Below are 13,334 nucleotides of genomic sequence, written 5' to 3' on the forward strand. Positions count from 1 at the left end.
TGTTGGCGGCGGTTCTTATCAAACGGTTAGATTCGCTTAGATTTTAAACACTCCTATGCGTGTACATATGTATTTTATAATTATCATCAATTGTCGCTGTCACCTTCTTCATATGTCAGCGTGCAGTCAGAGCGCGTGTAGGAATTTGTTTCATGTTTTCATGTATGTATTTATGTATATATGTAGTACATGTAACTACATATGTAAGTACATAATTACTCGTATTGCTTGTATTTAGTACCGATGGGAATGAGTGTCGATTTTGCGGTTTCTCACAGAGAGAAGTCAAATAAATACAAACGACAAATTGATATACTCACACTAGCATTAATTTACGTTAATATCTTACTGTGAGCGAATAAAAATTTATTGTCTTAGTTTTCTCTGTCGTTTGGAATAAAGCAGTTTAAGCACAGTATCATATCCGGAGACTTTTTTGGTTGGGGATAATCATCTACTAAATATTAGCAAAAACAAAAAATATTGTATAAATTAAAAATTTATTTCCGGTCCTCATAAACAAAAAAAAAAAAATAAAAAAATTAAAACAGATTCTTCTCCCTTCACCATCTCATCTAAAAACGGGATAGGTTCCACATTTTTTCAAAAAAGAGTACTTTTCTGTCGAAAATACTTTCAGAAGCAAGTGCCGTCTATCTGATTCTCGGATCGGCCCATTTATTTGCCAATATAGCTAATAGTGTTAGTATAACTAAGAGTACTAACGAAAAACGTCGTGCGAAATTTTAAAATGAAATGATCTCACTTACATATAAACTAGAGATGGGCGCGTGACTAAATATTCAATCCCGATCCCGCCCATGCTGACATTAAATTTGTGGTTTCGAACCCCTCCATCTCGATGTTTTCCAAATTTGAACCGCAGATCCTGTGGGTCCAGATATCTATCATTAAATAAAATTCACATAGCTTTCATATTAATTTTAAATAATATACTTACTTGAATATCTTGTCCTTGAACATTCTACATATTTTCCCTACTCAACGATCTGATATTTTCTGGTTATTCTGTTTTGCTTTGCCGTTCGTTTTTTTGTCTAATTTAAAATTAAGAAGTGCTAACGATTTTTTCCCGTCCCGCCGGCAATTTTTTGAAGACCTTTCTCTCTTTCCAGAGGCTAATTCTGTGGTCGCAAGCTATAACAGCTTAAGTCAAGAGGTTGACTTTAATACATATAATGTTCCATTTCCAGCCTGGGATTGAAAATGGCACACTTGCTATTGAAAAACCATTGCTAAACGAACCCGAAAGAACTAGTTATTGTGCCAGCAACTCACCATTTAATCTAAAAAAAAAAAAAAATCGCTGTGGCGTAAGTTAATAAAGGAATGACGCATTATACTAAAGTCAACCTCGCGGCTTAAGGCTGTTGTGGCTTGTGACCACAGAGAGAGAGAGACAGAATTAACTTATTACTAAAAAAATAAAATTTATCTCAGTTCATACGAAATAAATACCTTCATAGTCAAAATTATCGATACAAGTAAATAGGTATCGATACTTTAGATCCGATATTTTTCGGCTATCGTTACTCTCTTTCGATACTACTTCCCAAGTCAAAGTAAAAGTATCGATACCTGCATGGTATCGTTAGTAGGTATAATAGGCGGCATACACCGTGTGTCTGTCTCGTGAGTCGGTTTGGATGTGTTTGTGAAAATAAATATGTGTTAGTTACACCAACTTGACTCCCGACATGACGCTGAATGATGCAACTTTAAGTAGTCGAAGGCGAGTCAACACGTATACAAGTGACTCGCGAGTCAGACGCACCGTGTATGCCGCCCATAAGAACAACAAAAACTGAATGCTAAGCATTCTCTATTGACACTATTAAGTAATTAATGTAAATAATACTGACACACATACCCGCCATTAATTAACCGTAGACCACTTGAAATCCACACATCTGCCACCCCTACGTCCGTCCTCGTCCGCTATTAGAACCTCTGCGTGACAAATAAAAACTAGCAAAGTATTTGCACATTTAAAGTATTATTTATGCGTATAAAAATATTAACACAAAATTTTGCAATGACTATTGAAAGTGATAGCAAAATGAACTGTGCCTTTAAAAATTCTACAAACTAAATAATTTATAATAATAATTTTTCATTTTCTTTTTATTTTTGCAGATAACGAATTGTCGATGAGGCCAGACACACTAGATCGCTTGGTCGGTCAGTTGACAATTGACAAGCTGAGCGGCAATCAGTTGAAGCGGAACAAGTCGACGGCAAGGAAGGCGACGGATTAGTGCAAGGCGATAGATGGCGAAATACGAAACGCTTTGGAGAAGCGGAGCTTAAATGAGAAACGAATGCCATATACATATATAAGTGCCATATCTTAACATACATACATACATATGTATATACGCATATAAGGCCATAATCTCATGTGATGCAGTGTGATAAAACTCGAATGCATTGTAAGCTGAAAATGGACAATGACTGTCAACTGCATTAACAACAACAAAAAAATATAGTAGCATGCATTATAAATAAACAAACAAAAACAAAAAAAAAATAAAGGCAACCGTTAAGTTTGCGCTCCAAATATAAATCAGATTTCATAAGTGAATGTGAAATGAAACTTGACAACTTGCAACATGTGGACTAAGTATGCCGACAATGAATATTGAAAATTGCCGAGAGCAACAGAATTCAGCTACCGAAATGTGTGCAACAACAACGTGGCTAAGTGCAACGACTATTTGACAAGAGCTGTTAGTCCACAAAATGGCCATAGCGCATGCGCAAAGGCAAAGTGTTGAATATGTAAAAATTTGGAAGCATATCAAATGGCGACGTGACTGCAATTGTAAACCGAGTTTAGTATTGTGAGAAAAACTGAGTAGAGTAGCAAGCGCAGGAAGTTGGCAAAATTTCAGTTTTTCAGTGTGGGACAAAAAAGTGGAAAGTTTTGAGGTTATACCTTTAAATGTAAATATAGACAAGAGAATATAAGTGTATGAAAATTCGCGTTCAATTGTGTGTTTAAATCTTCATGTAACAGTGTGTGATCTTTTAGATTAAGTAATGCATGTTGGGGCAAAATTTATTAGAAAAATTAAAACAAGTGAAAACTTTCAAATAATACAAGGTTCTCACAAAATATAAAATATTCAAATACATATTAAGACTCGTAATTAAAATTTTCGAAAAATTAGAAAAGTTTAGCAGTCTCCAAGAATTAATTTTTTTTTAATTTCAATATTTTCAAATTTAAAAAATTCAAATTTTCAAAAGATTAGATATTTAAAAAATGACAATAAAAAAATTTCAGAAATTAGAAAATATCAAAAAATACATGAACTATCAAAAACATTGAAATAATGTAGTTAAAAAGAAATAACTTTCAAGAAATTAAAACCTTCCATAAAAAATTAAAAACTTTCAAATAATTTAAATTTAAAATACAGCTTTGAAAGCTAAAAACTTTCCTTTTTTTGTAAAAAATTTTCGAAACGTTGAAAATTTTCAAAAAACTAAAAACTTTCAAAAAACAAAAACTTTCAAAAAACAAAAAACTCCAAAAAATTCAAAGCTTGCAAAAAATTCAAAACTTGCAAAAAATTCAAAACTTGCAAAAGAAATACACTCAAAAAATTAAAAACTTAAAAAATTAAAATCTTTCAAATACCTATAAACTCAACTTTGAAAACGCTAAAAATTTTCGAAAGACCAAAATAATGATTTCCAAAAAGTTAAAGTTTAACCTTAAAATGTATTTATTAAAAGGATTATTTTTATGGAAGAAAGGAATAACTAAATAAATGGGGAAAAAATTAAAAAAATATACATAAGTATTGTATAAAGAAACTTAATATATCGTATAAGTAAGCTCCATTAAATATATTTTACTTTTTCAAGTGCCGTACTTAACTGTTTTCAAACACTAAACCACTGTTGTGATAAGATAAAAAAAAATAAGTGAACGCACAACTCAAATTCAAAGCAAAGTTTCAGACAACTCAAACTATCAGTGCCATCAATAGAATTAACCCCCCTAGGAGCACCACACTTGCACCCTACGAAATAAAAGAAGCTTCGAAACATATCTTACTGCTGCCAACAAATGCATAACGGAATACTGTAAAAGCAGAAACCGTTATAAGCAGAAACGATAACGCCACCACCGAAAAAAAGGTTCCAAAAAGAAATTAAAAAAAAAAAATACTCGAAAATTAAAATAAAAAATCAACAAAGCAAAGCAAGCAGCTAACCAAATGACAATATCAAATCGTTTGAATCGCAGACGAAATATCAACAGTAATAACGGTAACAATAACGTTGCTGGCGACACTGAGTTATTGCTGCAAACAACACCAAAATCCATCAGCAGCCCAGCAGGCTTTCAACCTGAGAGCGGTGACACGCGGCGCAGCGCGACAGGCGGGCGTATAAAGCGCTTGCAACGACCAACAACACTAACAAATACTTCCGTGCTCAACCAGCAGTCGACGAGTATAACAACTGAAATGAACACAAACATTGCTACAGTGAAAGAAAATCCACGCGGCAATCCGAATACCGCCGCGCGCATGACTAAAATTCTGCCGGGGAAATCGCTCAAATATGAGCGACTCATAAATCAAACGACGAGAACGCGCACGCCAACAAAGGCAGTTGACATAACGTCCGAGGCGGCGGCACTAAATGCCAACGGTAATGAGTGGCTGGCGCAAAGGCAGCCTGAACAGAAACAGCAGCAGCAACAATGGCGCTTGGAAGATCAGCCAACGGCAGAGCCGTGGTACGAGCATTCATCTACAGCGCAATCTATAACGCCGGCCAGCACAGCTGCACCAGCCACACGTCTAGCTGCGGTAAGCCCAGCATCGAGAGAGACGACGGCGGCGGCGGCGACGACGATGAAAAATTGGCAAACACATTTGGAAGGCGCGGAAATGCATTTATCACCAGCAGCCACAGTCATAGCCACAGCTTCAGCCATGGACGTAGTGAATGCGAATGCCAAAGCGACGCCGCATGCCAAAGTTGGTAGCCGAAGAGGAAACGCTAGTGGAAATGGTGGCAATAGCTGGAGTGGCAATTATCAACAGCAGCATCCGTATCCGACGCCGTCAGCAACAGCGGCAGCAACAACAACAACACTGCAGCTATGCACACAAAGTCGTCGGGGCAGCAGCAACAATGGCGATGGTTGTGGCGACTTTGCCAACATGACCACCGGTAATGGCAACAGTTATGGCGGCGGCGGCGGCAACAAAACGAGCAGCACGAGTAACAATGGCAATGGCCGCCCTGGTAATAGCTTGAAATATTTTGGCAATAGTGACACGAGTAATGGCTCATCTGCGTCCGACACGGACGCACTCCTGCCCGATGCTGATGCCACAGCGCCCGCCTACCAACATTCTACCACCACCACCGCTAACGCAAACACCAGCAGGCCAAACAATGGCAACAGCAATAGTAATGCCAATTTGGCGAGAAACAGCAAAGGTTTCTACCATACCTTAACCACCACGACCACCACCAGCAGCGCCGGCGCCAGCAATAACTACGAGCCAGCTGCCACAACGCAACCAAACTCTTCGCCGTCGTACTACACATCGTCCGCGTCGCCAGCATCAGCGCGTTCGGCCTCCTCACCCGCCGCTCTGTACACATCCAACGGTGCCTCTTTATTGGCATCGTCGTACTCGGTGTCGGTGTCGGTGTCGGGGTCGGGGTCGGGGTCCGGCGCTGGGTACGGGTCATCATCCGGCGCCGTTGCATTGGTGTGTAATTGTTGCAGTCATTTAATTGCTCGCTGCTGCTTCGGTATGCCTCTGTTGAAGGCTATCAATGTGCGACGGTGTGTGCTGGCGTTATTCGCCATAACGGTCGTTACGATTTTTTACTACACTCATTACGTCGATACGGGCGTTTTTGTTGGGTAAGTAGTAAATGGCAGGGCGAGCACAAAAAGCGAGCTTACACAATTTTACGCAACTTACAGACACCTCCATATGTATGTACATATGTTTGGATGTACAATTATACAGTTTTCCTATACATATATTAACAGTGCAATGCGAATGTACGTATGCTTACATACGTATACATATCATACATACGCATCACTGGTTTGTGGAAATAAGTACATAAATCGAGAAATGCGATTGAGAATTCTCTGCTTTGTAGAGTCTTACTTGCCTTTGTACTATTGAAAGTACGAACCAGAGGTGCATTTTTGGACACTTAACTCGGGGCATAGATTTTTGCTTATTTTAAACTGGACATAATTTTTTGGCTATTTAAAACTGGAAAAATTTTTTTGACAAAAAAAAAAATAATTACACATTTTCTGTCATTTGAAAACTTCACATAATTTTGTGTACTTTTGAAAACCGGACATAATTTTTAGACATAAATTTTTGGCTATTTTAAAACTGAGCATACCTTTTACTCATATACTAGCAATTTTTTTTTGTTCATAAACCTTTGGCCATTTAAAACATGGACATATGTAATTTTTTTTTTGGTAGTTAAAAACCGAACATATGCAATTTGTTTTGGTAATTTTAAGTCTGATCATATATTTCGGGCCATTTAAAAATTTACATTTGAATTTGAGGTTAAATTCATTTAAAAGTTGGCCATAACGGTAAAAAGTATACGTCAACTATAGATTTGTAAAAAAATAACATAGAAAACTGAACAGTAAATGGTTGTGCGTATGTTAGTGCACTTTTTAATATCCACTTTCCGTGATGAAAGATTTTTTTTTCACTTTCACTGTAAACTCAGGAAACAATTAATTTAATTAATTAAAGATAATAAAAAATCTATGTCCTGTTTGTAAAAAGAAATTATGTTCAGTTTTCAACTGACGAAAAACCCAGTTTTTAATTAACAACACTTTATATCCAGTTTCTAAATAAAAAAAAGTTCTGTCCAGTTTTTAAATAAAAAAAAAAAATGCATGCATATTTAGTTTTTAAATATTTACAACCAGTTCTTAAATTGCCACAAAATTATATCCCGATCTTAATTTTCTTACATTTCCAAAAATGTATGTTCAGTTCTCAAATGACAAAAAATTTATGTCCAGTTTTTGCATGACTAAAAATTTATTTTTCATAACCAATAATTTGTGTTGATACATATCTACAATTAAAAAATAAAAAAATTTATGACCAGATTTAAAAAAGAGAAAAAAACATGCCCAGTTCTTAGACAACCAAAACTTGTGCCCAGTGTTTTTAATAATAATATTTGTGCACAGTTTTTAAATGAACGAATATTTATATTCAACACGCAAGTTTCCAAAAATGTATATCCAGTTTTTAAATAAATAAATATTAGTGTCAAATTTTAGTAAAAAGAAAAATATTTTCAGTTTATAAATATCAGAAAAAAAGGTCTTAAGTTACATACCAAACAATTTTTTTCAACTATCAATTGTTCCATTTCCCTGCTGATATATCTTTGTAGACTGAGAGAAAAAACGCATTGTAATATTAAGTAAAATGTCATGCATTCGCAGAGGGAAATAACGCATAGTAAAAATAAATATTTTTTATTTGATTATCGTTTTTAAATGTGCGTATTTAAAAATAATACTTTCATACCAAACTCAGCATTTGCTAGCACATTTACATGTCCGGCTGTAGTTGAGTGCGTAAAAATGCTTGCCACAATTTGTTTATTCCCAGATCGTCAGGGTTCAAATTCCATTGCAGGCGGCATGGAAATAAATTATTATTTTTTTTAACTTAACTATGAAAAAGCATCCGTTAAGTGCAAAACGTTTCATTTTAATATGAACGTATTTGAATTGAATATTTCCATACTAAATACTTAAATTGGTATACTAAGATTTATTACGAGTTGGCTTGGTGCTGTTTCATATGCGTATTTTTTTTTTAAATTTAGTACGCATTTTTTCTCATTCTGAAATTTTTTTTTCTCCCAGTGTATTTTCATTATTATGAACCATTCTAACTGCATAAGTATCTAATGCGTGAGCACAAACTCGTTTGTAGTCTATTAATAAATAAACATAATTTTAGTTACTCCATTTTTGCTGCAAATGAGCATTTTTTTACATTTACACAAACACGCACACATGCATTCATACATTCCCGCATACATTTTAATCGCAGCGCTTTTGTGGCAATTATTCTGAGCAGTTAATTTTTTATTGCATACTTTTGAGGGTTCGTTAAGGGGCATTTAGGGTAATCGCTTTAAAGCGGCGCCAATTTGGTATTTCAAGTGTTTCTCGCCTCTGTCAAGAGTGTCGGTATTGGCGCGGTTACTTTTTTTTTTTGAAGAGATATGAATTGGCTTTTGTAAAAATACGAGCTAATATACGGTATGGGCATTAATATATGAAGTATTCGTATTTAAGCGCCAGATATTTGAGAGCATTTACAGATGAGTGAACTGTGTTAAAAAAAAATCGCTCTTTTGCCGATTAATATGCAACAGTAATTATACAAAGAGTAGCGCACGCTACTTTTAATGGATCTGACTGAGCTTTGTTGGCTGACTGAAATTGTTATGACCTACGCTAATTTTCTTGCTTAAACGAGTACCACAGAAGATCTGAAATCTTGGATGTGAAAACTTGGCCAAAATGTTTGCGGAAACTATTACGAAGGAACTAATCAGAGTTTGCTTTTGAGGCCACCAGGTCTAGAAGTACGGCGAAGTGATCTGTTCCCGCGCATAGTTGATAATCCAAAATGACGAATACAATATCTACCGAGAGCTTTTACTCTGTGCGTGGTCTTATAAAATAAAAATATAATAAAAAGCTGCAAACATTTTTAACCGTGGGATAGGGTTTGCTCGTGATTGGTCTAAAACTTAATTGGCCATCTCAGAGTACGCAACTCTGCTTTTTTCAACTGCCATCTGTTCGTAGGCGAATATCCAATTTTGAGAAGGCTACGATATTAATTTTTCTTCCGATATTAATAAAAAGATAACTCCTTCGGGTGCATCACAGAAGGCCAAGGTTGGTTCTTCCGCCGACAAGGTGATGGCGTCGCACAGTGTGGAAAATTGACTTTTTTTGTAACGAAATGTAGTATTTCGAGAACGACAACAGCTAGCGAAAGAGATTTTGAGATGGAAAGTTCAGTAAAAATAGTCTCGTTTTATAAAAAATTACTTTGACCATTAAAGTGACCTTCAAAAGTAGATTGCCTCATTTGTTTTTCTTTTTGACCTAAAAAAAATTGCAACGCAATTTTTAAGAAGTTTTAAACATATATTTTTGCGTGTTGGTGTTGGTTGATTTTTCCGACAGGGTGGTAAGATGATTTATTTTGGAACGAATTTCCGTCATCCCTTGTCAAGTTTGGTTTGCAGACAAACCGGTTTCGGCATTGTGCCATCTTGACAAGGGATGACGGAAATTCGTTCCAAAATAAATCATATATTTTTGCTGTTCCCTCTTCAAGGAACAAATTTTCATTTTTTTTATTAGAATTTGTCACAAAATAGCTAATACTAAAAAATATATTTAAACAATCTTTCTGAATATGAACTAAATTGGACCCTAAATACGGGGTTTTAAAATATCCGACGGCGCTAACCGCCAAAATAACGTAAGCGACAGTTTTTTCAAAATTTTATTTTTGATGCAGAAATGCATATAGATGTTCTGGGAATATTTCTGCATCAAAAAGAAAATTTTGAAAAAAATGTCGCTTGCGTTATTTTGGCGGTTAGGGCTCGATATATTAAAAATATAAACTAAATCAGTTCATAGGTACAGGAGTGGTAAGAGACTTGGGTCGAATGCAGAGGCCATCACTAAAACCTAAGGCCTAATTCGAGAAATTTTCGAACCCCCATTACGCATCACCCACATCTTTATCGTTTAAGATTTGTGGTTTAAAAAAGCTGATATTAATTAACCCACTGCAACTCTGCAGGTAAAATTAATAAAAGAAAATTTCCATAAATGCAAAACTTAAGACCCAAACGCATAATCATTTTCGGTGCTCCTTCAAAATTAAATGCTTTAAAGTTTTTCTACTTTGGTATACGTCATACATACATACACACTTATGTATGTGTGTACAAGCATCAACTATGTACATCTGTATGCACGCCGCTTACTTTAATTCCTATTGCTTCCTGCCGCCCGTGGCCTTCAACTCTGCTTTACTTCCTTGCCGTTTTCAACCAGCTACACACAGCCCTGAAAAGGTAAACTTTCTGTGCATAAAATTATGAAAAATTCACAAAAATTGAGCTGCAACTCTTTTGTGTGTTGTGTACATACATTTTGTATCATAATTGAATTTCCATAGGACTGCCGCTGCTCTGCTGGCACGAGTAACGCAAGTCGTTCGCATTTTTGCCCAGCGCCAGTTACATACCTACTACGCAGCTATATAGTACTCCTTTCTAGTAGTTGGTGGTAAAAAGTTTTAATTTAAATTCGCTAGTATGCAATTTTGTTAGAGACTTACTACAACAACAACAATACAGTATAATATTAGTGCCTTGCATGTATGGTATATGATTGTATGCGTGCTTGCTAGGGATGTTAATTTTTCAGCTTTTTCCGATCCCGGGATTCTTGGGATGTCATTATCACAATCCCGCGATGCCGGTATTTACATATTCATTACTCTTCAACAACTTAAATCGCGAAAAATGCTTCTGTATTGTTTGAGAAGCTCTCCTACCATAAAATAAATAATAATTAAATGGGTTTGAAACCTACTTTTTAACCGACTTCCAAAAAAGGAGGAGGTTATCAGTTCGTCGGAATATTTTTTTTTTTTTTTTTTATGTATGTTACCGCATAACTTTGGACCGCGTCAACCGATTTCGATAATTCTTTTTGCATCGGAAAGGCATCTGGTTGAGATCCGATCAGTGGATCATGAGATATATATATATATATATTTTTTTTATATGGGAGTTGAAGTCGGTTTTTTTTTTTAAAATTACTAGTTTTATTTAAAGTGGCGTTTTTATTTTTTCTCTCTGACGTCAGCATTTATTTTTGAAAGGACTTGGTAATTTCAAAGATATGATTAATTCCAAAAGTTATTTAAAAAATACAATGCAATGTAGAATAAAAATATGGGTACCAAATGAAAGTGGAAATTTCTTTAGAACTAAAAAAAAATTAAAATTTTTTGGATTCACAAGGACGAATAGGTAATTTTTTAAGCTGATAAAGCTAGAAGGACGAAATTCGAGGATGCTCTCGAGTTTATATAAATCCTTAACATATAATTTTTTCAAAAAAAAAAAAAAATATTGCGAAATTTCAAGGATACAATTTTAAAAGGACATTTTCAAGACTTACCATTCCTTATGCACCAAAGACTTGAATCTGTTTAAATTCTACAAGGACTCCTCTTTATTTTGATATCCATACTTCTTCTCTAAGCACATTTCACTGAATTTTTTAAATCTTTTTTTAATTTCTGACGTCAGAGTCCCGGATCCCGGCATCCCGGGATTGACATTCCTAGTACTTACGCTCATTGTTACTACTGTGGTTTCCTTTCTCGTTTGAGCTGCATTATTTCCTTTTATTTTTATTTTTTACTTTTTTATTGTTTGTTGCGTGCTTTCCTTTTTAGCTTTGCCCGTTTGGTAGCAATACTTTTTAGTTTTACCTTGGCTTAGCAATTTGCAGACGTTTGGTGGCATTGCACGTTTTCACTGCATTTCCGCATAGGCAGTTCGCTTTTTATACAAACGCTTTTCCTGTTTTTTCTTTCTCTTAGTTTATTTTTGTCGTATACTTTGTATCGAATTCGCACTTTCATAGAATTTTGCATACTTTCAACTTGCAATTTTGCCTTGAATAATTCTCTTTTTCCCGATACCTTAGACATCCTGCTCCTGCTTTACAAACATCTACTCTGGAATTTTTTTTGTTGCTTTGAAAAAGTACGCCAATAAAAAAGTGGAACGCTTTTTTTTGATTTTACTTGCTATTTTCAAAAGGTGTGGTAATTGCTTAACGACGGAGGAAGTGTGTGTAGATGCATAGAATAAAAACTTTGTAATCACAATTTCAGTCCCATATGAAAATAGTCTTTATGCAATTTGCGGTTAACTTTTAGCTAAATGAGTGGTTGTGGATACAAGGCACTGAAAAAAAATTAAAGCGAAAAAGAGGGAAAATGAATTTGAGGAAAAGAAGCAATGAAAGTTCCAAAGTGCTGATGCAGTCGTCAGTCAATTTTCTACTTTCTAATTCTACTGTCCTTTCGAATCATTGACCCTTCTGTATATGGCAAAGAAGGCAAGTTGTTGGCATTCTACGTCGGTAGTGAGCTTAATTCTTTGTTAGGGATTGCATGTAGTACACTTGTGGTCGAGAAAAACAAACCACCACTTAAAAAAAATTAGTAGAATTTTTTAAATTAATAAAAAAAAATATTTTTTTTTTGTAAATTTAACTAGTACTAAACTGTAACAAAAACTATAGAAATAAAAATTTGAAGATTAAAAAAAAAATCATAAAATTTTCCTCAAAAATTTCAAACCTAATGAAAATTTTCACGAAAATTTCGGCTATGCAGTTTGATATCCCATTTAGTTTTTGTATAATAATGTGCAATTTTCAAGTGGCCTAAAATTCTCGGTGTTTTTGGAAAAATTTTTCCCGACGGTCTTGCGTATTTGTTTCTTTCAGTGCTTGAGCGTCGGTGTCCATTCGAACGACTCGGCCAAGCCAGCTGAGCCGCTTTATTTTAATTAGGTTCTCAATGCACCATATCGTTGCAATGTTTATACGGCTCATCGTTCCGTCGCCAACGCGTAAAGGCCCGTAAGTTTTCCACAAAATCTTGTATCTCATGTGGGTGCCTAGGCGGCAATGCGCTAACTGTTTGGTTGATGATAGGAGACACTTCGTCTGGTCCTCGTTTACCTCCAGACCCAATAGCTTTGCTTCCTTATCCAACTTGGGAAAAGGCAGAACCGACTTCGCCATTTTTGTTACCGATGATGTCAATGTCATCGGCGTACGCCAGCAATTGCACGCTCTTGTAGTAAATTGTTCTTGATTAAAGAAGTCACATGAGAGGGAATCACTCTGTCTGAAACCCCGTTTGGTAGCAAATGACCTAGAGAGGTCTTTCCCAATTCTAACAGAGCTGGTGATATTGCTCAACGTCATTTTAGATAGCCATATCAGTTTCGAGGGGATGCCAACTTAAGACATCGCGGCATAAAGGCAACTCCTTTTAGTGCTGTTTTCGAAGTCAACAACAAATCGATGGTGTGTGTCGCGGGTCTTTTCCACGATTTCGCGTATTGTGAATACCTGGTCTATGGTGGATTTACCAGGTCTAAAGCCACAC

The 13,334-nt window shown here is 35.6% G+C and overlaps 1 protein-coding gene across 1 annotated transcript; it reads left to right on the plus strand.

The window, feature by feature from the left end:
- Positions 1–2,546: 2,546 nt before the first annotated feature.
- LOC118754048 (uncharacterized serine-rich protein C215.13-like) lies at positions 2,547–5,976 on the plus strand (the record flags this gene model as incomplete). Its single annotated transcript, XM_036488916.1, is given in 2 exon segments — positions 2,547–2,967; positions 3,898–5,976. A coding segment is annotated over 1 exon segment (1,680 nt). The 3' UTR covers positions 5,934–5,976.
- Between the last annotated feature and the right edge of the window lie 7,358 nt (positions 5,977–13,334).

Source organism: Rhagoletis pomonella, unplaced genomic scaffold, assembly GCF_013731165.1.
Source record: "Rhagoletis pomonella isolate Grant_MI unplaced genomic scaffold, Rhpom_1.0 Rhpom_scaffold_03261, whole genome shotgun sequence".
In the NCBI taxonomy this organism is placed as follows: Eukaryota; Metazoa; Arthropoda; class Insecta; order Diptera; family Tephritidae; genus Rhagoletis; species Rhagoletis pomonella.